Source organism: Eurytemora carolleeae, unplaced genomic scaffold, assembly GCF_000591075.1.
Source record: "Eurytemora carolleeae unplaced genomic scaffold, Eaff_2.0 scaffold198, whole genome shotgun sequence".
Taxonomy (NCBI): Eukaryota; Metazoa; Arthropoda; class Copepoda; order Calanoida; family Temoridae; genus Eurytemora; species Eurytemora carolleeae.
Window position 1 is genome coordinate 316,659 of NW_019396106.1, and position 24,434 is coordinate 341,092.

At 29.9% G+C, this 24,434-nt stretch overlaps 1 protein-coding gene across 1 annotated transcript; it reads right to left on the reverse strand.

Annotated features, from left to right (window-relative positions):
* Positions 1-46: 46 nt before the first annotated feature.
* Positions 47-24,057, reverse strand: LOC111695089 (coiled-coil domain-containing protein 65). Its single transcript, XM_023464273.1, has 15 exons — positions 23,888-24,057; positions 23,407-23,530; positions 21,330-21,398; positions 20,975-21,003; positions 19,266-19,384; positions 17,815-17,911; positions 16,939-17,005; positions 16,504-16,568; positions 16,188-16,293; positions 13,060-13,133; positions 12,381-12,446; positions 9,495-9,561; positions 6,972-7,088; positions 806-913; positions 47-223 (listed from the first exon to the last, which is right to left on the reverse strand). The coding sequence occupies exons 1-15, from the start codon at positions 24,055-24,057 to the stop codon at positions 47-49; spliced, it is 1,455 nt and encodes a 484-aa protein (XP_023320041.1).
* Between the last annotated feature and the right edge of the window lie 377 nt (positions 24,058-24,434).

Sequence of the window (24,434 nt, forward strand, 5' to 3'; positions counted from 1 at the left end):
TTGTGGCAAAAATTCAGTTCCTTTATCAACTATCAACCGTTCGAATTCAAAGAAAGGGAAAAACAATTCCAAACTTTTGAAGAAGTACTGACAAATGTGAAGAACATAATTGGACCTGAATGGATGCGAGATCTATATAGTTTCTGAGATAAGATTTAAGATTCTTGTTTTCTAGTTCAAGACTTCTATTCTCCCGTTGTATTGCAGTATAATCTAGTTCAGCCTACACAACAAAACTTTATAATAAAATTAGCCAAATTTAATAACGTAACAACCCAAATAAATGATTTTGATCGTCGACTTTGCGCTCAAACTCAGTAATTATACATCATTAAAACGTTTTGTATGTCTCAATGAATCCTAAATTTTTTTTTTCCACAACTCCGTTCAAGTACCATACATGATACATTGCCGGTCACCCCTTTAAATAATCTAAGTTTTTAATAAAAAAAAGGATACACCATTAGGTTGGAAAGACATAGGGATTAGAAAATTTGAGTTTGTGGCAAATACTCAATGTCTTTTTTTAAAGTGAAAATATTGGATTTGTTTACACTGTACACTGTGCAATTGCTATTATTACGTTCATTGGAGACTATTTTCAATCATAACTAAAATCTAACAGTCGTCTTCCGCAGTTTTATGAGTCCTATTTCCCATTCCACAGTTTTATGAGTCCCACCAGAGATCGCAAAATTGTTATCCCCCCTACCCCAGAAATTTTATAAAGTTATTTTGGTAGGGAGGGGGAGGGTGATGCCCCCCTTTCCTCCACCCCATCAAACCGCCACTGGGTCCACTGTACCTTGTTTAGTTTTCTCCAGATAGGTTCCAGGTTCCTGAGTTTGACCGGAATCTCCAGGGTTGGATCCCAGATCTTCTCTTCTATATCAGCCAACTCAGTCTTTTCATCCTGGATCAAAGAAAACAACTGTAAATAGTTTAGGTTAATTTTCTTGAAGCTTTTCGAATAAAACTTCAAAGATGTCAAAACTGCTTTAAATCAAATTTTGCTTTTATTAAACTTTGCAATATTTTTTTACTTAAAACGACCCAAAAACAATTTTTTTAATACATAATTCGTCTTTTAATCGCTTTGGGCCGTTTTTGATTTGTTTTTGCCTATTTTTCCTTTCAGAATAAAAATTTGGCATAGTTTAAGGAAAGCAAATGTTTAAACAATTCAATTTTTTTACACTATACCAAATTTGAACCCACGCGAATGAAAATATAGGCAAAAAACGAGCCAAAAAAGATTTTACTAATAACATTACTAATTACTCGCCACAAACTTTGATTTTCTGATCCATAGATTTTGTATATCTGATGGTGAGCACTTTAAACTTTTAATTCTGTCAGATCAAGTATTTACAGTCTACAAATTGAAATATCAAAGGTTTAAATCAACATGATGCAAAAATATAAGGATTTGAAAGTTAGAATTAGTGGAATTAGAGATTATGTGGCAAACTAAATACAATAATTTTGATGATCAAAGTATTAATTATTATATTTTTAAGATTGTGCTCCAAATTCTTAAAATTGTATTTGTGTATGCCTACTTTCAAATAAGTAAACACTCTCTCCTTTATCAAATGTAAATAACGTATTTTTTAATATTTGTTATAAGGAAATAAAAGTATTTTTTATTGTGTGCAAATTTGTTGTCTCTCGGTCGTACCAAGTATTAAAAATGAAATTCGTCTAACAAACTTTATTAATTAAATACTCAATTCTCACCAAGAATTGTAGAAATTGCAAACTATAACCAAAACTTCAAAGTTCAAAGTTTTAAAATTGTAAAAAAATTAATCCTTTACTCTTATAAATTTTTCTTCTGTAGAACACTTTTTTTCCGACTTATGGGAAAATGTGTAATTTTAGCTACCTCAAGCAATTTATTAATGGTTAAAGAACTGATAGATTAACTCAAACTTAATTTTCTAACCTATAAATCATTGCAACCTAATGGTGTAAACTTTTGATATTTCGAACTTATTTAAGAAGTTGATATACCAAAATTTGAATTATTTGAATTCTTTGAAAAATATAAAATATAATTATTTTGTTTTTGGATTGTTGGTTCCCCCAGCCTATCCTAAATGCCTTAAATTGCCTTAAATGCTTGAACATGATAAAAACAAGCAATAGAGAAAACTTTGATAATTGAGAAATTGTCTTTTTGGAAGTTGCTTCTGGGAAATTGTCCTTTTTGAAAGTTGCTTTTAGAAATGGTCCATTTTGTAAGCTGCTTTTGGGAAATTGTCCATTTTGGAAGTTGCTTTTGGGAAATTGTCAATTTTGGAAGTTGCTTCTGGGAAATTGTCCTTTTTGAAAGTTGCTTTTAGAAATGGTCCATTTTGTAAGCTGCTTTTGGGAAATTGTCCATTTTGGAAGTTGCTTTTGGGAAATTGTCCATTTTGGAAGTTGCTTCTGGGAAATTGTCCTTTTTGAAAGTTGCTTTTAGAAATGGTCCATTTTGTAAGCTGCTTTTGGGAAATTGTCCATTTTGGAAGTTGNTAGAGAAGCTTCATGGTCACAAAAGACCAGCACAGGATATCGAAAAGGTATGAAATTAATCCGAAGGATTAAATATAATGGAGATCAATACTTGATCCAGAAATTCCCAAAACAAAAGTTCAAAATTTTGAGAATTCAAAAAGTTTCTTAAAGTTAAAAAGGTTAAAAATAAATACTCATCTCGTATAATTAACTCTAAAAGTAATCAGTTATTCCAAATAAACAACGGGAAATAAGAAAAATAAAAAATTATCTGAGGGGTTTCTGTGGGTGCCTTGTCTTGTTTAGGGATTTAAGACTATTTTTCGTGAATTTCAAGGTTCTTATGTTTCCCAGATTTTTTGACGAAAATATTTTGTGCATCATTTAAGGGCTGGTTGTGTGCATGTTAAAAAAAACTAAATCAATATTAACAATTTTTTATATTCTTTATGTTTGCTTAAAAAAAGTTGAAAACTTTTCAGTCAAAGTTAATAGAGTTAATGTAGAAAGTAGAAAAGTTCTTAATGAAATAACTTTCTAGAAAACACAACAATGTAATTGTAAACAGAGAAAATATTTGATTATGTTTTTTAAGAAAGAAACTTGCTGCATGCATTGCACAATGCACCCAGGACTAACCAGAGTGAGAAGCATTCGGTTACTTTTATTTGAAATTAAACGTGTTTTTGTATATAAATCAATCATCTTTAAACTTATGGATTTGTTTGTTTTGTACTTATTCATTCAAAACGTATATGTCTACAAGAAAGTATTTGATCAAAAGGGCTAAAAGATTCTGTATAAGGGGTAAAATTGGGATTTAAAGTCGCAACTTTCTGAAATATTGACAGAACCGTTAAATACACGTGAATGTAGGACTTGTTTAACCCGTTCTTTGAAGGGAATTTAAGCGTAATTTCAAGTAACCCTCCGTGCATGATAACAATGCAAGATTTATTTGAAATTGAGTCTTGCAGTTTCTTATAAACATGAAACATATGCCTGCTAAACAATCTTCAATTATTGTATGATTCCTACTATTACCATATACAAACCTTTAGCTAAATATTGTTAATGTTTTTCAAACTAAATATTAATCCCCTTTTTATAGAAAAAAAAGATAATTGATGTACTCTTGAAGTATGAATCGTATTTTTATTATAATTTATTATCAACAGTTCAAAACAAGAATTTTATTTAAGTTTTTCTGCTTTTGCTCTGCTTGAAATAAAGGATACAAATTTCAAAACAAATCTTTAATAAATTCTTCACGTAGGATATTTTCTAAAAATATAATTTAGCCTACCCTGTTCATTTAGATTATGATAAAGAAAAATCCGTCAACATAAACAGAATGTGTGGCCATAGGCCGTTCTTTTCCACCGAAAAGGATTTATATATATTTGAAATTTTGATCCTTTGTAGATACACAAGTTTTACAGTCTTCAGTATTTTGGTGTCTTGTTCTTTATTTGGGTTAAGGTCAAATTCTTGATGCAGAAGCTAAGGGGCCAGGTTTTAATAGTTTATATGTTTTCCAATTTTTTTTCTTCCATTTTCAAACAAACAAAACGCTGAAGAGATATTTGGACAAAATTTCAAAGAGAGAGAGTCAACTTTTTTTTTTCTTTGCTACTAAAACTTTATATAAAAAATTAGTAGATACCATTTTTATTTCAATAAAAGGGTTTAAAATGTTTCTGATCAAAACGAGAGTTCTACTATGTTTTAAATCCAAAATATTGCAATTTTTTTATTTATTGATTTATTTGCACCAACACTCTTTTATCATTCTGTTCTAAACCCAGCAAGGAGCTTGACTATGTAAAGCGAAGGAGAATCTTATAAAATATTCTTAAAAAAGAGTTGTTTATGTCCAATTCTTAAAAAGGTTTAAATACCCCTCCTTAAACAAGCCCCCCCCCTCCCCCTGATTTACGTAAAAGTTCTTTAATTAGATCGACCCCCACTTTTTTAAAAGTGAATATTTGCAAATTATCTTTTTTCCATCTCATAATCTGAGTTCGTTTCCCTTATGACCATTTGACAGCCAAATTTTTGTTTTTAAATCTTTTTTGTTTGTTTATTTTCTGTGGTTTTTAACAGTTTTAAATTTTTTTTTTATCGATTTTAATGGTTATTATCGTTAGAACTGACGAGGGTCAACCCAGACCGAAATATATTTTCAATAAATGTGGAACTAACACCTACTTTTTTTACTTTGCAGAGGTTTGGTCCATAATCATCACCGAATTTTAAATCATAAAAAATATTCATTAGTTTTTCCTTTTTTGAATATCAAAGATGTATAACAGGAATTAGTCCAGGGGGGGGGCATAGCCCCAATAGCCCAAATAGCCCCCGCCATTCCCCCTGTGTACACCTCTGTTGAATATATTTGCATATTTAGTTTAAATCTTGAACACCTCGCAAACATTTTCTTTGATATGCATATAAATTTAAACACAAGAGACATTTTGCATAAAATCCTTGTGTAACTTTACAAAATAAAGTATTAGAAAGGAGAGAAATTATATTTTCCAGATTTTCACGTCAAACTAAAGTAAATTTTTGTATCTATATATTAATTTGGCTTGTCTGGGTGTCTGTTTGTTTGTATGTATCCAATAAACGTCCAAACGGCTGAACCGATCGGGCTCAGTTTTTTTGTGGGACATAACGTGACCACAGGGAAGGTTTATGAATGATATAAATTAAAAAAATGTGGTTTAAAGGTTTTTAATTTTTTGTAAAAAAATTTTCTTCTTCTTTGTTTTAAAATGTAAACAAAAAGAACATGTTCACAATTTAAATAGAAGATGGGTGCGAAGCGCCCTAAAAGCCTAGTAAGATGGAAATCTTACATGTTTTAAATCATAACTTTTTTATTAAAGATTCTGATCTGTAGACTGTATCCAGAACTGGAATCGGAAAAATTAGTTTTTTTTTACAATCGTGTGTAAAATGAAAACTAGAGAAGCTTCATGGTCACAAAGTCGTTCCGGTGATATCTCATAAATTGTATTTCTCCTTCTGGGATTGCAGTGATGTATTCGGTGTCTTTTGTATGAATTCATGGATTTTATTAATTTTATGAATATTTTCTAGTTATTTTGTAATATCAAATAGTATACTGTTCCAATAAATTACTATTACTTGATTTTAAAGTAAATAAAATAACTAGTATTGGAATAATTGGTCCGGCCATTATGCATAAAATCTAGAATTTTTATTAGAAATGATTAAAAATGAAAGCGAAAGTTCTTGGAAATCAATGCGTCAAAAATATATCTAATTTTTGATAATTTATGAAATTAAGATATTATCTATTCTAATAAATTGACTGATATATATTTTTTACTTGAACTGAAAAATATTTTAACGTCAAATAATAAAATCTTTTTTTTCTCAATATTTTTTCTCGGGACGTGCAATTAGATTATTTTTTTTTCATGGACTGTGTTCTATAATTAGTTGAAATATATTGTTTTTTCATGGACTGTGTTCTATAATTAGTTGAAATATATTGTTTTTACGTGACCAGAACTATCACCAATGGCAGAGCAGTATACTGATCACGTGTCTCTGCCTGTATCACGTGACAAATTTACTGCACTGTCATTTGTGGATTTTCTGGTCAAGCAATTTGGACGTGTAAATAATATTATGAATTAAATCTATTAAAAATAGAAATAACAAATATAAAATTAGAATTGGAGTAAACCTAAGTAATAATTAGCTTTCTCGGGGATATTAACGTTTTCAGATTGGTTGCTTATTGGCTGAATTTGATCTATTTAAACCCACTACTTTTATACAAAATTGTATATATATTAATTTTCGTATAAATTTGACACAATTTCTCGAGATAGGAACATCAGATAAAACTTTCATGGGTCACGATCGAGAGCTAAAGTGATTAGCTTTCAGCCTATACCCCCTTTCATTTTTCCTTTACTGTCCCTTTAAAGGTTTAAAACATCAGGTTGTATAGATATTGAAATTAAAAATTTTTATTTTGTGGCAACGACTCAATTCATTTGAACTGGTTTCTTTCTTTTCCTTGTCAATAAAAAAGCCATAAACAGATTATACTTAAGGCCGAAGACTTAATTTAATCTAGGAGTTGTCGAATTTTAAGAGTTTTAAATCGTCTTTACAGTCTCATCCTTTGTGGGAAACCCTGTATCACTATTGAATCGCAAATTTATCTATTAATTCTAAACTTTATTCTGGTAATTCAAACGTAATTCAAACTATGAATTCTGTTATATCAAATATTCTAAGTTTGAAATGTCAAAGGTTTATACCATCAGGTTGTAAAGATTTATATGGCATTATAATAATCGATTTTTTGGCAAAGACTCAGTTTCTTTGATTCAGATTCAGCTTCTACCCCTTTTTTCGCAAACACTCCCTTTAATATGAAATAAAAATAAAAGATATGAATGCCCTTGATTTGAAATTACCTGGGTAAGATATTTCTCCAGTGGATTGGTCAATGTGAGGGCTATATCCTGTTGGGTGGCCAGCCTTTGGGTCATCTTATGTAGTTTCATCAGATGCTCCTGTTCAGTTTTCAACATCTAGAATCATTATATTCTTTATATAAGGATCCTGGCTACTCTATTTATATTTAAAAACTAAATAAATTTCATCTTCAGTTTTAAGAAGTTATTGACCAAATTCTCGTTGATGTTTGCTTGACTTTGAAAGCTTGCATACTTTTGATCACTGTGGCTCGCTCGGTTTTGAATTCCGCGAATTTATGGCTGATTTATTATATATATTATTACTAGCTGAAGTGTCCGGCTTTACCCATGGAATTCTAAACACTTAAAAAAAAATTCGAAATTAAAAATTGTGTCCAGCCGTTTGGCCAACTATAGCTGGCATATATATATATATATCTGAGCGAAGAGCTTTATTACATAGATTGTAATCATCATGCAGAGATTGTATGCAATGAATTGTGACAAATTGTTAACTGCCAAGTATTGCTAGTTAAAATATTTCTCTAGTGCACTCTCTTAGCCACACTATGGGAACAGATCAACTATCAATACTTAAAATTATATTTTTGAAACATAACATACATTCCCATTTTCAAGTACAAGGGGACATGGACTAATTTAACGTCGTAATTGATTTTTGATAAAATGAATTGAGTCTTTGCCACAAACTTTGTTTTTCTAATCCCTATATCTTTGAAACCCAATGTCGTAGACTATAGATATGTCAAACTATGAATTCTGTAAGATCCAATTATCTAAGTTTAAAATATTAAAGGGTTACCCCATCAGGTGGCACAGATGTAGGAATTCGAAAATTTGAGTTTGTGGCAAAGGCTCAATTCCTTTAGAAGTAAAATTCTAAAGATAAATGTGCAAATCCACTCTATAAAAGTGTCGTGTAATATAAACTAATAAAGTATATTGATCAAAGCCAATAAACTTTATTGAATGTTGCCAAGTTCAAAGATAAACTTTGTTTATTGCACTCAAACCAACGAGGTTATATAGTATTATATATATATATACATAGAGTAATGATGTACGCTAATCAGTAAACTGTCTTTAACTGTACACTAAAGCTGAATAGCAGGGTATGTAGTTAAAAGTGTTTAAAAAATGTTTCTGTCATGATGAAATAAATGTTTACAATTAAGTTAAACATCACATTAGTCACATTGAAAATATATAAAGGTGTTACGCGTATATTCAGAGCTTTCGAAAATAGTCAAATTCACTAGTGTTTAATGAGACTCACTGTAAACTTGTGTTGGAGCATTCTGATTGGTCTATTAGACTCAGAATATGTAAGCTCGTCTATTATTGGTTCTCCTTACTGAAAGCTACCTGAGAGATGATAAATCAGACTCATTCTTGAGACGGGCCTTGATCGGATAACATCTTATGTTACATGCCCCGTCACTTGCTTTGTGTCATCAGATTTATTATTTCAGATATTGTATGCTTGAGTAAGACAGAAACCCTTTTTTTTATCCGCAGGTCGCCAGCATATGTAAGTACGACATTTGTTTCTGCGGCCCTGGTTTAAATTTCCCGCTGTGCAGTAAAAGGAATATGCCCCGTAACTTTCTCATTCTCACATGTTAGATACCGCGATTTCATGACGAGCAGTTTCGTTTATCCTTTTACGTTTGATAATATATTTAGTGTTTTTTATATCTAAAATAGTTCATTTTTACTAGATTTGATCCTGCAATAAAAAGTTACAGAGGAATGCTTTAAACCTTTATTACGAGATAGAGAACTTATAGGATACAGATATTCGGTCACCTAGGATGGATTCTAGGTAAAAGGGTTTTTTATTCTATTATCGACGAACTTTAGTTCTGATAACGAGTCGTCGCGAAACAAAAGGAATTGAGTCTTCACAACGAAATAAAATTGTCTAATCCTTATATAACTGCAATCTGATGGTATAAACCTTTTATATTTGAAACTTAGATTATTTTATCTAACAGAATTGAATTATCTAAGGTCTTCTAGAATGGGTTGCAAAGATAACGAGATTAGAAAATCAGAGTTTGTGGCAAAGACTTAGTTATTTTGGGCAACAAAAACTACTTTTCAAAAAACATTTCTGAAAATAAAATTTTACCAACAAATTGATTTTTTGCCACAAACTCAAACTTAGTGATCCCTATATTTTATGACCTGATAGGGTAAACCTTTGATATTTTAAAATTTGATTATTTGATGTAATAGAATTCATGGTTTTAAATGTCTAAGGTCTAAGACATTGGGTTGCAGAGATATAATGGCGGATAAAAATTCAGACTTCAGAGTTTGTGTCAAAGACTCAATTCCTTTACGAAAAATCGGAAAAAAATACTTATTAATGCTTATTTATAGGGATTTATTAAAAGTCCTTAAACGATTTTTCAAATAGTTTAAAGTCAGACGTAATTTGAAGCATAGAATAAACTTCTAAAAAGCTCCAGTGCACCACAATCCCTTGCTTACCTTCAGTTCTGACAAAATTTCATCGCTTTCAACAGCAAGTCTTCTAAGTTTCTGATGCTCTTTATTCCTTGAAATATATTTTACTTAAATATACTTTATATAATTCATATTTTACCTTACCAAGGGTTCCCAAGTCCAATTTTGCCTACAAAACATCAAGAGCGCAGCAAGAGAACCCATGGTTAAGAACAGTTTTTAATTTCCCAAAAAAGTAGTTGTATACAATTTTATGGTCTTTAGAGGTGCAAATATGCGAATTTTTTTCACGAAAACTTCGTATAACAGGCCGTTATTTTACTTATTGTCCCAAGGGACGTTAAGTAACTTAACGTCCCTCTGTTGGCGGGGGGAATCATAGGTCGGCAATTTTGGTCAAAATGCGGTAAAAGCAAAAATTGGGTTAATTTTAGTGACACATGTAATTTCTTACTCTAAGCACTTTCCAAAAAAGTATATTGTAGATCTGTAGCTTGAATAATAAAATAATTTTGAACCAATTTGATTTTTTTGAAACGTCACCGACCAGCTATTTGAATGTCCTCTGACCCTACACTACTCTATACATAAAAAATGTCTTCTTAATCATGAATTTGGAAATTGAAGAAGTTTGCGTGCTCTAGTGTAAGCCGGAAATTTAAAAGAGCACGTAGAACGAATTTTGTATTTTGGGGTCTAAATATTGATTGTATTTTGGGGTCTAAATATTGTGTGTATTTTGGGGTCTAAATACTGTGTGTATTTTGGGGTCTAAACATTGTGAGTATTTTGGGGTCTAAATATGTATTTTGGGGTCTAAATATTGTGAGTATTTTGGGGTCTAAATATTGTGTGTATTTTGGGGTCTAAATATTGGGTGTATTTTGGGGTCTAAATATTGTGCGTATTTTGGGGTCTAAATATTGTGTGTATTTTGGGGTCTAAAATTGTGAAATCAAATCAAATCAAATCAAATATTATTGCACGAAGATTAAAATTTATACAATATAAATATCACATAGAAAGTATAATCCTCGTGAGGGAAAATTAATCTGGGGGGGCAGGTTTTCATAATTTTCCCTATAGCTTAGTGACAGGGAGGGTGACCTAGACGAAAGGACGAGTAGGTGGGGTGGCAGAAAATATAAATAAATATGATAATAAACAATATATATGCTCAGCTCAATCAAACCAATACAGTAACAAACATTACAAATATTTAAATAAGAATAATTAAATAATGTATATCAGAATATACATGACATTCAAGTTTTTAAGTTTAGGTGAAGAAAGAGATGCACATACATGAAAGGTTGGAATTTTAAAATCTAATTATCTAGTGTTTAAACAACAAGGACACAATAGCTTTTCACAAGTGAACCCCTGTAATTTATCAATAGGATAGGCTTTAGAGGCAGATTTTAAAATATTTCTAGATTCGGATTGCTTAATTTCAACAGGAAAATTATTCCATGCGGAAGGAATAGATACAAAAGGGAATCTAAGAAATTCAGATCTGACTCCGGGTACAAAATAATCATCAGCATTTCTAAGTCCTGGATTCAACCCTCGTTCAGAGTTTTGTAAAAATAATCCTGGAAGGAATTAGGTAAGATATTTCTATGATAAGAAAACATAAAAATCATATTTTGCTGTAGAATTAGATCATCAAGGGGCAGAATATTCAGCTTAAAGAACAAGGGTTGAGTATGGGCGTTATATTTAGCATTGCAGATAATTCTCACAGCTTGCTTTTGTTTAATACGGATCAAGTTAAGATTCTTGCTACTTGTGCAACTATAGACAGGAAGACAGTAAAGCAAGTGAGGGTGGAAAAGAGCATAGTATAAAGATTTTAAACCTGAGAGAGAGAGAACGTTTTAAGCGTTTCGCATCATGTAGAGAGACCGTTAAAGTTTAGAGATTAATTGGCTGATATGAAAATCAAATGACAAGTTTTCATCAATATACACAACAAGAACTTTGTATGCAGGAACTTTAGAATACGTTCAATTGGATAAATAAGATCAGGATTTTCAGGTTTATCGATGCCATTATTATTAAAGAAAAAATCTACATCAGGAACGAACTTGTTCTTTGGATGAAAGATCATTATTTTAGTTTTAGAAGCATTAATTGAAAGTTTATTAGCTCTAAGCCAGGTTCCCATTTTTTGCAATTCAAGGTTTATAGCAGAAGCTAGGTCAGCAATATTGGGACCTCTAACTAAACCAGTTGTATCATCTGCGAACAGTATATTGAGTAATGAGTTAGATAAAGGCATATCATTGATGAAAAGTAAAAATAGAATAGGACCCAGGATTGAACCTTGAAGAACAGATATGATAATACTGCAGTAGAATTCAGAGAAAACCCCGTTAACCATAGCAACGTGCTTCCTGTTCTTTAAATAACTCATTTAATATGGATCTCGCGAATGCCTAACTTTTCAAGTTTTAGAAGCAGAATATCATGATTAACTAAGTCGAACGCTTTTTGTAGATCCAGAAAAATGGCAACTGCAAAATCGTTCTCATTCAGAGCTTCAGTTATAAACTTCAGGATATGCATGAGAGGGTGTAAAGTAGAAAGTTTAGATTGAAATCCAAATTGATACTTATAAATAATAGAATTAAGGTTTAGGAAATTATTTAGTTGAGAAACAACAATTTTTTCAAGAATTTTACTCAGAGTAGGAAGGCAGGATATGGGACGAAAATTACTCAATTTGTATTTTGATTTAAGAAACTAAAAAAATTATGAGAATATAAAAGAATAATATGTCTAAACCAAAATGTTTTGTAAATCTACTAAATTTCCTAATCCCACCCCCCCCCCCATTAATGAAACCGGATTTCTCATACTGGGTTTCGTAACGATGATACCCTGTATCTGAGTCTAACATCTAACCTGGATAGTACAGAAACACTATGCCTCAGCTGATGAAGTTGAGTGGTGCAGGTTTCCTTCTCTTTTCTACAAAATAAAATAAACAAAAAATATACTTTTGATAAGATTTAGATTAAAATAATTTTCAAGATTTTGTTTTACTCTGAAGGCATAAAAGATACAATATTTATAAACTGTTGAAACTGAAAAATAAGGCTTCCTTCTCTTTTCTACAAAATAAATAAAAAATAAATAAAATAGGTTTTCTATAGATTAGAGATGGAGAAGCTCCTTTTCTAACTAGAGCTGTTGATTTAAAAACTTTAAAATATTTATTGCAACTTAACAATACTTTCTAGAAACGTTATTATTTTACTAGTAATTGTTAAAACTATGAAACATAGCCTAAAGAGCAAATTACAAAATCTAAATTTCTAATTAAAAATCTAGAAAAAGACTTTATTCCACTTTAGACTGAATATGAATGTATGCCTTTTAAGGTGTCATGAATAATCATTATCTTTATCAATGCTATTATTATAATAAAAATATTATTAAATTTCCATAGATTCTAATTTGTATGAGAATTAAAATTGAAATCACATTCTCATCAAGATCATATATCATTATCATCATTATCATCATTAATATTAATATAATAATCATTATTATCATTATCATGATTATTACATTTATTAACCTAAGTTGTGAAGTTTCATCCAGTGGATCTGTTCCTTCATCATTAACACTTCTTCTTAATTGAGATATCTCATTCTAAAAATTAAAATGAATTCATAATTGATTTATTGTATATGAGCTACTGAGGTCAGCGTTTATATAAAAACAAAGAAGACGAAGAGTTTAAAAATAAACAAAGAGAAGTTGTAAAATTGAGAGCTTTTCTTTGTTTTAATTTTTATGCGTATCCATGCAGTTTGAAAGCTTGGTATAAATAAAAAATAAACTCAAAAGTCGTCTTCATTGTATTTATTTATAGAACGACGACTGTATCAAAATATTGTTTGTGTTTTCAAAGTTCTTAAAAAAGAAAATTCTATTTAAAAAAGATAGGACACGCGACAAATGGTATGAAACAATAGATACAAAAGGCCCCTTGAAAATGGAGTTATAATTTTTCTTTTATTTTCTGTTCAAACTGCACACCCCTGTATGCCGAGTCCATTAGCGCCTGATCCATCAGGGTTCCGTCATGTGTTTGTTGTCTATTCTGAACCAATATAAATAGTATTGCGGTAACAACTATCTTTCTATCTATCTCAAATTAGAGTTATGAATCCTTAAATCGGCGCTATCAGTAAATGGAAATATTTACTTCTACTGAAACTATTATAGTGACTGTGTTTTGCTATAGATAAAACGCAATATGTTTTTATTCTAAAGACTTAATTTGATTAAATTACCGGCAATTTATTAATTTTCTAAAGAGAAGCTCTGATTTTTTAATTTTTAATTTTATTTCAAGTGGACCTCCGTGGAATAATGGTATTGCCTGATTACCAACAGCATCCTTGAAACCTTTGTCTGATTAATAATGAGGACGATATTGTCGTTTTAAAAAGGTTCAATTCTGATAATTCATATTTGATCCCTACAGTAGAAATGCGCAAGCCACTTTTGTAGAGAAACCACCATTGAAAATAATCGGTTTTCAAAATTATAAACATTGATATCTATTTCATACTTTTAAGGGTACCGTTGTGAATGTGGCATACCATCTATCAATAGAGGGTTACATGCAATTACGCTTACAGTCTCTTTAATGGATAACATGCATAGAAAGATCTGTATGTACTATATATGTAGTATGTACCTCAATTAACCGTTTTTTAGAATATGAATTAAGCGTATTTTAGAATATGAATTAACGGTGTTTTAGAATATGAATTAACCGTATTTTAGAACATGAATTAACCATGTTATAGAATATGAATTAACCGTATTTTAGAACATGAATTAACCGTGTTTTAGAATATGAATTAACCGTGTTTTAGAACATGAAATGAATTAACCGTGTTTTAGAATATGAATTAACCGTGTTTTAGAATATGAATTAACCATGTTTTAGAATATGAATCAACCTTGTTTTAGAATATGAATTAACTGTGTTTTAGAATATGAATTAACCGTGTTTTAGAACATGATTACTTGTTATTGATATACTCTTGAAACTAAATCTTTAAACGTATTTATGGTTTCTATTTTAGAAAGGTTTCTTATCTATCTATCTGTACCTAACACACTTTTCTCTGTTTTAATTAAGTGTTATAAGATTTATTAGTTCATAATTGTATTATAAGCTGGAGCAATTACAAGAATTCTCAAGAATTCTCATCGAAGTTTTGTCGTCATAAAGTTATAGCATGTTAAGCATGCATACTGTTTATTTGCGTTTGAAATACTAGAGATTAAACCAACTACTAGAGATAAAACCAACATTAGAGATAAAATCAACTACCGTAGATAAACCAACTACTAGAAATAAACCAACTACTAGAGATAAAACCAACTACTAGAGATAAAACCAACTACTAGAAATAAAACCAAATACTAGAGATAAAACCAAATACTAGAGATAAAACCAAATACTAGAGATAAAACCAAATACTAGAAATAAAACCAACTTATAAAGATAAAACCAAATACTAGAAATAAAACTAACTTATAAAGATAAAACCAAATACTAGAGATAAACAAACTGCTAGAGATAAACCAATTACTAGAGATAAAACCAACTGCTAGATATAAAACCAAATACTAGAGATAAACCAACTGCCAGAGATAAAACCAAATACTAGAGATAAACCAACTACTAAAGATAAAACCAAATACTAGAGATTAAACCAAATACTAGAGATAAAACCAACTACTAAAGATAAAACCAACTTCTAAAGATAAAACTAAATACTAGAGATAAAACCAAATACTAGAGATAAACCAACTGCCAGAGATAAAACCAAATACTAGAGATAAACCAACTGCCAGAGATAAAACCAAATACTAGAGATAAAACCAACTACTAAAGATAAAACCAACTTCTAAAGATAAAACTAAATACTAGAGCTAAAGCCAAATACTAGAGATAAACCATCTGCTAGAGATAAACCAATTACTAGAGATAAAACCAACTACTAGAGATAAAATCCCATTACAGTTTTAAAATAAATTTTCCTATGGCTACAAAGAAGTATAGGTAAGTTAGTGAGATAAATCTAAAGGCCAAGGCGTTGCGACACTTTAAAGTCGAGGCTAATTTTATGACTAACATTAAGAGTTGTCTATATCTCAGTGATTTCGAGGCTACAATAAAATATATACAAGCAAAGGTTTTTGGAACTTCAAGCTGATTAGTTTTTAAAAGAATATCAAAATTTTCTGCTGCACTGTATCCTGTAAAGATTTCTGGGATAAAATCACTCCCATGTAGTGAGTGAACTGACCCAACCTAAAGGACCCGGCGTTGCCCGTGAAAAAAATTATTTAGAAACACTCCCCGGCCACCCCTGAGTGTCCACAAAAATATTCAGCCCATTAGGTCAAGCCGTTTGGCCAGCAATAGGCAACATATATTACAAATGTCTTGTTTTATTACATAGATTTTGCTCCATGATTGGCTATATTTCAAGATTTCAGTAAAAGCACAACATTTCAGAAACTATTATTTTTCAGATCCATCCAATTTGTCTTGTGATTTAGATTCATACATAAAAATCAAGATTTCAGTGAATGCCAATGTAACATGTTTGTTTACTGCAGCTCTAAGCACTATTAAAAGTTTCTTTGAGATGTGATGTTCAAGTACATTTTTACCTGTAATTTTTGTATTTTGATATTATTATTCTGGAGTTCCATTACTCCCTTCTTATCTTTCTGTAGCAGATCTGTGTAGGTTCGTCGCTTGTCAGCTGTGGAATCCCTAAAAACATGTTACTTAAAAAATTTCCCTTTCATAGACTCTTGCGTAGATGTTTTGCATTTACTTTAAATGATTTCTGCATTTTTCATTTCCAGGATAATTTCCTGTGTACAAGTATTAAGTTGTTCTTAATACCGGATATTGGAAGGATTACAAACTTTAAGGAAAAAACAAGAAAAAGTGGATTAAAATTAATGTTTGTTTTTTAACCTGTAGTTTTTTATCTGATGGCGAAGTTGAGACCAAAGACTGTCCATGGTTTCCTCCATGCTATTCTAAAATCATGATAATGATTATGATCATTATTATGTTCACGATTATAATCGTAATCATGATCATGAACAGCAAGATCATCATCATGATGAGCTTGATCATCATGATTACCATTATGATCATCATGCTCATCATCATCAGCATGATCATGATGATAATCCAATCATCATCACGATTATCATAATCATCATCATCATCATCTTCATCATCATCAACATCATCATCATCATCGTCATCATCATCATCATCATCATCATCATCATCATCATCATCATCATCATCATCATTATAATCATCATCATCATCATCGTCATCATCATAATCATCAAAATCATCATCTACATCATCATCATCATCATAATCATAAATTACCTTAAGGGTTGTAAGTTCCTCCAAGTTTCTATTCCTTACTTCATCTTTTCTGCTTTGAAACTCAGACCTAGAAAAAGTCAGTTAAAACAAAATAAAAATTTGAAAATTTGAAATGTTTGAAATCTGAAAAGATCAATGGAGCATAGCATAGAAACTGTTTTATTATTAGATTAAATTATAATTAAATGAAAATATAAAAAGATTCCTTTTTCCCTAAAGTATTTAGAACTTGAAAAGCTTTTAAGGGATCACTGAAAACTTTATTTTAATTCCAGCATTTTACCTTATCTCAATAATGAAAAAATTTTCATTTCCAAAATGCGTTTTTTAGCTTTTATGTCCTGTTATAATAGATATTGAGAATTTCGTTTAAAGGAATTGACTTTTTGCAACAAACTCTGATTTTATAATCCCTATATCTTTGGATTCCAATGTCGTAAACCTTTGAAATTTCAAACTATGACTTTTGTTAGATCAAAAAATATAAGTTTGAAATAGCAAAGGTTTATGACATTGGGTTCCAAAGATTTTGGGATTAGAAAATCAGATTTTGTGGCAAAGAGTCAATTCCTTTCAGTGAATTAAATAAGACCAAATCTGTAGAAATATGAAAAGAAGTCGTAATATCTAATATAAAAAGCACAAAAAAAGACAGACCACCTTTTGGAATGGCCAGGATCTGGGTTATTCTGCGATTTTTAACTCTACATCGAATAACTTTTCCAAAATCAAGTTTACAATTAAATGGCGAAAATTATTACAAATATCAAAGCCGTCTTGCTAGTTACTACTAATAAGAGCAAACTTATCGAGAAGGCGATTTAGCATGAACAAGTTTTGCTTATGGTTGGTACTTTTAGTAGTATAACTCTATACCTAAGAATTGTCTCTAGCTCACTATGTTTTTGCTCGAGAGCAATCTGAATATCATTCAGATACGCTTCATCACTCTGCTGAGTCAACTTCATCTCATCTAACGTAAAAGAATATTGCAAAATTCAAGTATCTAGGGGATAATTGAAAATTATGTTGTACATCTAGGCGTTATTGACAATTTTAGAATTTAACTGTTGCTCTTGCAGCCGCAATTTTTGTAGATTGTTATCAAAGGAACTGAGTTTTTGCAACAAACTCAAATTGTTAACTTTCTATATCTTTGCAACCTGATGGTTAAAACCTTTAATATTTTAAACTTATATTATTTGATCCAACAGAATTCAAAGTTTGAAATATCAAATGTCTACAATATTGGGTTGTAAAGGTATAGGGATTAGAAAATCAGAGTTTGTGGCAAAAACTCAATTCCTTTTCACGGTTTTTTTTGTATAAATTGGTGCATTTTCAAAATTTTTTAATTTTTACGGTTTTGACTTTTTTAACATTCTAAAGGTCAATCAAATACACAAGTAAAATATACAGACTAAAGGTCAAACAAATTCACAAGCAAAGTATATATATGTAGAAGAAAATCACTTTTGTACCCTATAAACACGCGTTTCATTGATCTAATTAATGAAGAAAGTAAAAAATTCGGAGAACAGTTTGAATTATAAAACAATGTTGAGTTTTGTAAAATCAATATGAATTCTCAAAAAAATTCTCAATTAAAGAAAATATTAATTCTTAACCAAACATTACAAATTCATAAAAAAGATGGTTAAAGTGTTAAAAATGTAGATTATAAATTTATTTGTGAAATAAGTTATTTTTTATTGAAAAAAATAAAGGATCAGTTTGAAATGAATTAAGTTTGCCGCAGACTCTGATTTTCTAACCACTAAATCAATGCAACCCAATGTCGTAGAAATTAGATATTTAAAATTATGAATTCTGTCTGATCAAGTAGGGATAAAGGGAACTATACAGAACGAAAGTTTCCTTCTAAGATAATGTGTGGGGGGGGGGGGGCGGGGGGGGAATGGGTGTAGTTTCATAAAATGTTTTAAAGGGACTGTTAAGGAAAAATGAAAGGGGGTATAGGATAAAACATAAAGTTTTATGTAAATTTCTCAAAACAGAGTATATGTCAAATGTCATATGTCAAATGTCAAATGTCAAATGTCATATGTCAAATGTCAAATGTCAAATGTCATATGTCAAATGTCAAATGTTATATGTCAAATGTCATATGTCATATGTCATATGTCATATGTCATATGTAACATAAGAACACAAGTATTGTATTGTTCAAAACCTGAGACTCTCAGGTTTTATCCTGTACCCCCATTCATTTTTCCTCTACAGTCCCTTTAAGGAGACCTAAAAAATGTTCTTTGTTAACAATACGCAGCCCTAGAAACCACCCCTTGTCTAAAATATATCCCTACCTTTATCCCTGCGACTGGTTTGTAGTAGGTTTTCCTTCTGCTGATTAAATGCAGCCAAGAGACCGGTCAACCTCTGTTCCTGGATATTCACCATGTGCTCAACACTTTCCATCTCAGCTCTAAATATGTCATAATCTTAAGGTTGGGGTTTCATGAAAATACCAACAGTTGTAAACAGAAAATCATTTTTTATTTCACGGGCAACACCAGACACTTTAGCTAATTAGCATCATTAATATTTTTTTTATTATTGCTATTATTGTTATTATTTTTTTTCAATATAATCTTAATTATTTTCTAAAAATTCAAATGTTCTAAATTGTTTGTTCTATATAAAAGTACCGTCTGCTGTAATCAAAATTAAATCTCCACCTATTCAAGTTAATGAGATTTTCTAATTCTTTCAGGCTTAAATATAACATCTTAACATACTTAACTCAATATGGGGCTCACTATGTTTACTCATGTATAACATCTTAACATACTTAACTCAATATGGGGCTCACTATGTATACTCATGTATAACATCTTAACAAATTAAAAACAAAGAAATTGATTTATCAAAAACTATGAATTCTGTTTGATAAATGATTTAAAATTAAACTGTAGATTTTTTTACACCATTAGGTTACAGAGACATTGCCATTAGAAAATTTGGGTTTGAGATTTAGACCTGGTTTAGACCACAGATGATAATTTAAACGAGTAGCATTGAAGAAAATAAGAAATCTGTCAAGTTTCTTTACTTCTTACAATAGGGTAACCCGGATAAAACTTTTAGCCTGATTTAAGTATCAGAGTTAAATGAAGACCTAACAATCTTTAAATCAAACAATCTAAGGGTTGAAATTGGGCTCTTGACGTAAATAATGTCATTTAGCATGATAAATTAAATTAAAGAACGGAACCAGTTTACAGCTGTAAGGATCCATGAATTTTAGAAAAACGTATTGATCAAATATTGTGCAATCTTCTCTGAAGTCTCATCCTTTCATGATAATTCTGTATTAGATAAATACTAATTAATCCTGTATTTGATAATACTAATTAATTCTGTATTAGATAACTACTAACTAATTTTGTATTTGATAAATACTAATTAATTTTGTATTTGATAAATACTAATTAATTCTGTATTAGATAAATACCAATTAATTTTGTATTTGATAAATACTAATTAATTCTGTATTAGATAAATACCAATTAATTCTTTATTAGATAAATACTAATTAATTCTGTATTAGATAAATACTAATTAATTCTGTATTAGATAAATACAAATTAATTCTGTATTAGATAAATACTAATCTGTATTAGATAAATACTAATTAATTCTGTATTAGATAAATACAAATTAATTCTGTATTAGATAAATACTAATTAATTCTGTATTAGATAAATAATAATTAATTCTGTATTAGATAAATACTAACTAATTCTGTATTAGATAAATACTTATTAATTCTGTATTTGATAAATACTAATTAATTCTGTTTTAGATAAATACTAATTAATTTTGTATTAGATAAATACTGATTAATTCTGTATTAGATAAATACTAATTATTTCTGTATTAGATAAATACTAATTAATTCTGTATTGAATAAATACTAATTAATTCTGTATTAGTTAAATACTAATTAATTCTGTATTAGTTAAATACTAATTAATTCTGTATTAGATAAATACTAATTAATTCAGATTTTTACCTGAAAACCATCGAGTACTGCTCCTCAGACTATAAAAATAATAAAACAATAAAAACAAGTTTTTGATTTTTGATTTGATGTTTTGTTTCCCTTCTTTCACTTCCTGTTCTTCACTGTTTAGGAACCGACATTTTTTAGAATAAAATTGTTTTTTTTGGACTAAAAAATACATTCTGTTTCAAGGTTTTTTTTTTACCGCATTTTAACTTTCAAGGAATTATTTTCTTTTTAAGAAAACGATAATTGTTTTTTTCTAAATGATATAATTTTTTAAAGAGAAAAATGTTTGTTGGTAATAATTTGATTTTTTGAATTGAAACAAGATTTTTTTTGTAGCATTTAATTGTTTCATTGCCTGTTCTATTTCTAAAAGCAGACCGTCGATAAATGTCGTCTTCTTTTCGAGAGCTCTTTGGAATGCATCCTTTAAAAATATTTATATTATTTTTGATAAACATTATAATTAAAAAACATCCAATCTCATTGAGAGTTCCTAGTTTACAATATCCTAAATTAAAGGGAGTGACTGGCAATGTCTGGTAGTTGAACTGAGAATGTAGTATTGTAGAGAATTTTTTTGGGATTCAGTTGAGACACGAAAAACGTTTTAATGATGCATAGTTGCTGAGTTTGAGCGCAAAATTATTCATTAGGGTGGTTACGTTTTGAGAATTGACTTTTTTTAAATTATTAAACAGTGACGACAAAAATTATAAAAAAATTTATATTTAACTAATTGGATGTTTAGGAACATATTTCTAAATTGAAGTTTTCTCAATACACCATTAAATTTCTTATTCTTTATGAGTTTGTTCGCAGATTTGTTCAAATATTTCAAATGTCGTCTTTCAAAAAAAAATCCTGGGAAATCTAGAGAAAATGTTTGTAAACAATAAGATATTACAGAAACAAATAACTCAATAATATCACTTATTTTTGATGATAATAGTTAATTTTTATTTTCTCAACCTGTTTCTAAACATTTAATTAGTTTACTGTAGATTTTTTTCCACATTTTTCGTTGTCGTTATTGAATAATTATTAAAAACCAATTCTCAAAATAATCCCTCAAAAATGACAATCTATGAGAATTTCAAAGATTGAATTTGCGCTCTTGCTGAACGACTATGCACCGTAAAAACGTCTGATAGGTCTCAATGATTACTAAACAAATTCTCTACAAATTCTCTATATATATAATTTCACCTTGAGAGTTCCTAGTGTAAATTATTCTACCTTGAGAGTTTCTAGTGTATATTATTCTACCTTGAGAGATCCTAGTGTATATTATTCTACCTTGAGAGTTCCTAGTGATTATTATTCTACCTTGAGAGTTCCTAGTGTATAATATTCTACATTGAGAGTTTCTATTGTATATTATCCTACCTTGAGAATTCCTAGTGTATATTATTCTACCATAAGAGTTCCTCTAGAGTATATTATTCTACCTTTAGAGTTCCTAGTGGACATTAATCTACTTTAAGAGTTTTAGTGTATATTCCTAGGTTGAGAGTTCCTCGTGAATATTATTCTACCTTTAGAGTTCCTAGTGTATATTATTCTACCTTTGGAGTTCCTAGTGTATATTATTCTACCTTGAGAGTACCTAGTGTATATAATTTTACCTTGAGAGTTCTTAGTGTATATTATTCTACCTTGAGAGTTCCTAGTGTATATAATTTTACCTTGATATTTCCTAGTATATATTTTTTTACCTTGAGAGTTCCTCGTGTTTATTTTTCTACCTTTAATGTTCCTAGTGTATATTATTCTACCTTTAGAGTTGCTAGTGTATATTATTCTACCTTGAGAGTTCTTAGTGTATATTATTTTACCTTGAGAGTTCCTAGTGTATATTATTTTACCTTGAGAGTTCCTAGTTTAAATTATTCTACCTTTAGAGTTCCTAGAGTATATTATTCTACCTTGAAAATTCCTAGTGTATATAATTTTACCTTGATATTTCCTAGTATATATTATTTTACCTTGAGAGTTCCTAGTGTATATTATTTTACCTTGAGAGTTCCTAGTGTAAATTATTCTACCTTTAGAGTTCCTAGAGTATATCATTTTACCTTGAGAGTTCTTAGTGTATATTATTCTACCTTGAGAGTTCCTAGTGTATATTATTCTACCTTTAGAGTTCCTAGTGTATATTCTTCTATCTTGAGAGTTCCTTGTGTATATTAAATTCTGCCTTGAGAGTTCCTTGTGATATTTTCCTACCTTGAGAGTTCCTAGCGTATATATTCCTACCATGAGGGTTTTTAGTGTATATTATCCAACCTTGAGAGTTCCTAGTGTAAATAATGTCACCTTGAGCTATTGTATATTTTTTTTACTTTGAGAGTTCCTAGTGTATATTTTCCTACCTTGAGAGTTTCTATTGTATATTATTCTACCTTGAGAGTTCCTCGTGTATATTATTCTACCTTGAGAGTTCCTACATCCCTCCTAAGATCAACTGTTTTTGCTCTTCTAAGAATGCTCCTCCATTGTTCTGTGATCTTGGCTTTGTTAACTGTTACGCTTCTCTCTTCATGTTTTAGCTTCAAACTGAAAAAAGACTAAGGCTCCTTAAGCAATCATTTAATCAAATCAAAGTGTTTTGTTTTTATCTTGAGACTAATATCACAAATCAATAAAAATCAAAACATAAGAAAAATTCATTATCAATAAATCAAAAATTTGTCACAGTGTTAGAAAAGCAAATGTTTTCTATGCTTTTATTACACAATGTCAAATTTTTATTTGCAAAAATCGAACCGAAAACGATAGTGATCGCATTTTGATCGTTTCCATTTTTGAGGATAAAATATTTAAACATTTAAAAGTAGCAAACTTTAACAGAATAGAGTTTTGAAATATTGAAAGTTTAAAAAAATCCGACTAAAAACATTATCTGTAGATTACCCTAGATATCCAGCCACCATCTCCTCCTTCCTCTTCCTTCCCTCCTCCTCCTCCGCCATCCTTCTCTCCAGGTACTTGACCCTGTCCATCTCATTCATCCTGGTCAACTTACTTGACTTAGCTTTACCTCCTCCACCCTCACCATCTCCTTTCTTCTTCTTGGGCGCCATTTTAGTCTGGAAAATATTTACTTTTATCGGATTTAATTTTAATTCTGTAATTCTGAGGTTAAAATAGGGTTTCCAGCGAACGAAATGTTTCACGAAAAAAATGCGAAAATTTTTGGTCGCATAACGCAAACTTTGCGCGAAATTGTGAAAATTTCGCGTAATGCGTTTAAATGTGTGTAAAAAGCAAAAACATATCTTGGAAGTATGGATATTAATAAAGCAGGGTGAATTTAAATTATTCCGAATTATTTTGGTTTTTCCCGCAGTAGATTTAATTTGGTATTTTAAGAAGAAAAATCTTAAAGTTCGAGAAAGTTTTTTCAAGTAAATCTATGAATTGTCTGATGTCTCCTTAAATCTATAATTTTATTTTGTGT

Coding starts and splice junctions, on each gene's coding strand:
- LOC111695089 (XM_023464273.1), bottom strand. CDS start 24,057: ATGGCGCCCAAGAAGAAGAAAGGAGATGGTGAGGGTGGAGGAGGTAAA. Junction 23,531..23,887: donor ATGGTGGCTGGATATCTAGG/GTAATCTACAGA, acceptor GTCTTTTTTCAG/TTTGAAGCTAAAACATGAAG. Junction 12,447..13,059: donor GATGAAACTTCACAACTTAG/GTTAATAAATGT, acceptor TTTATTTTGTAG/AAAAGAGAAGGAAACCTGCA.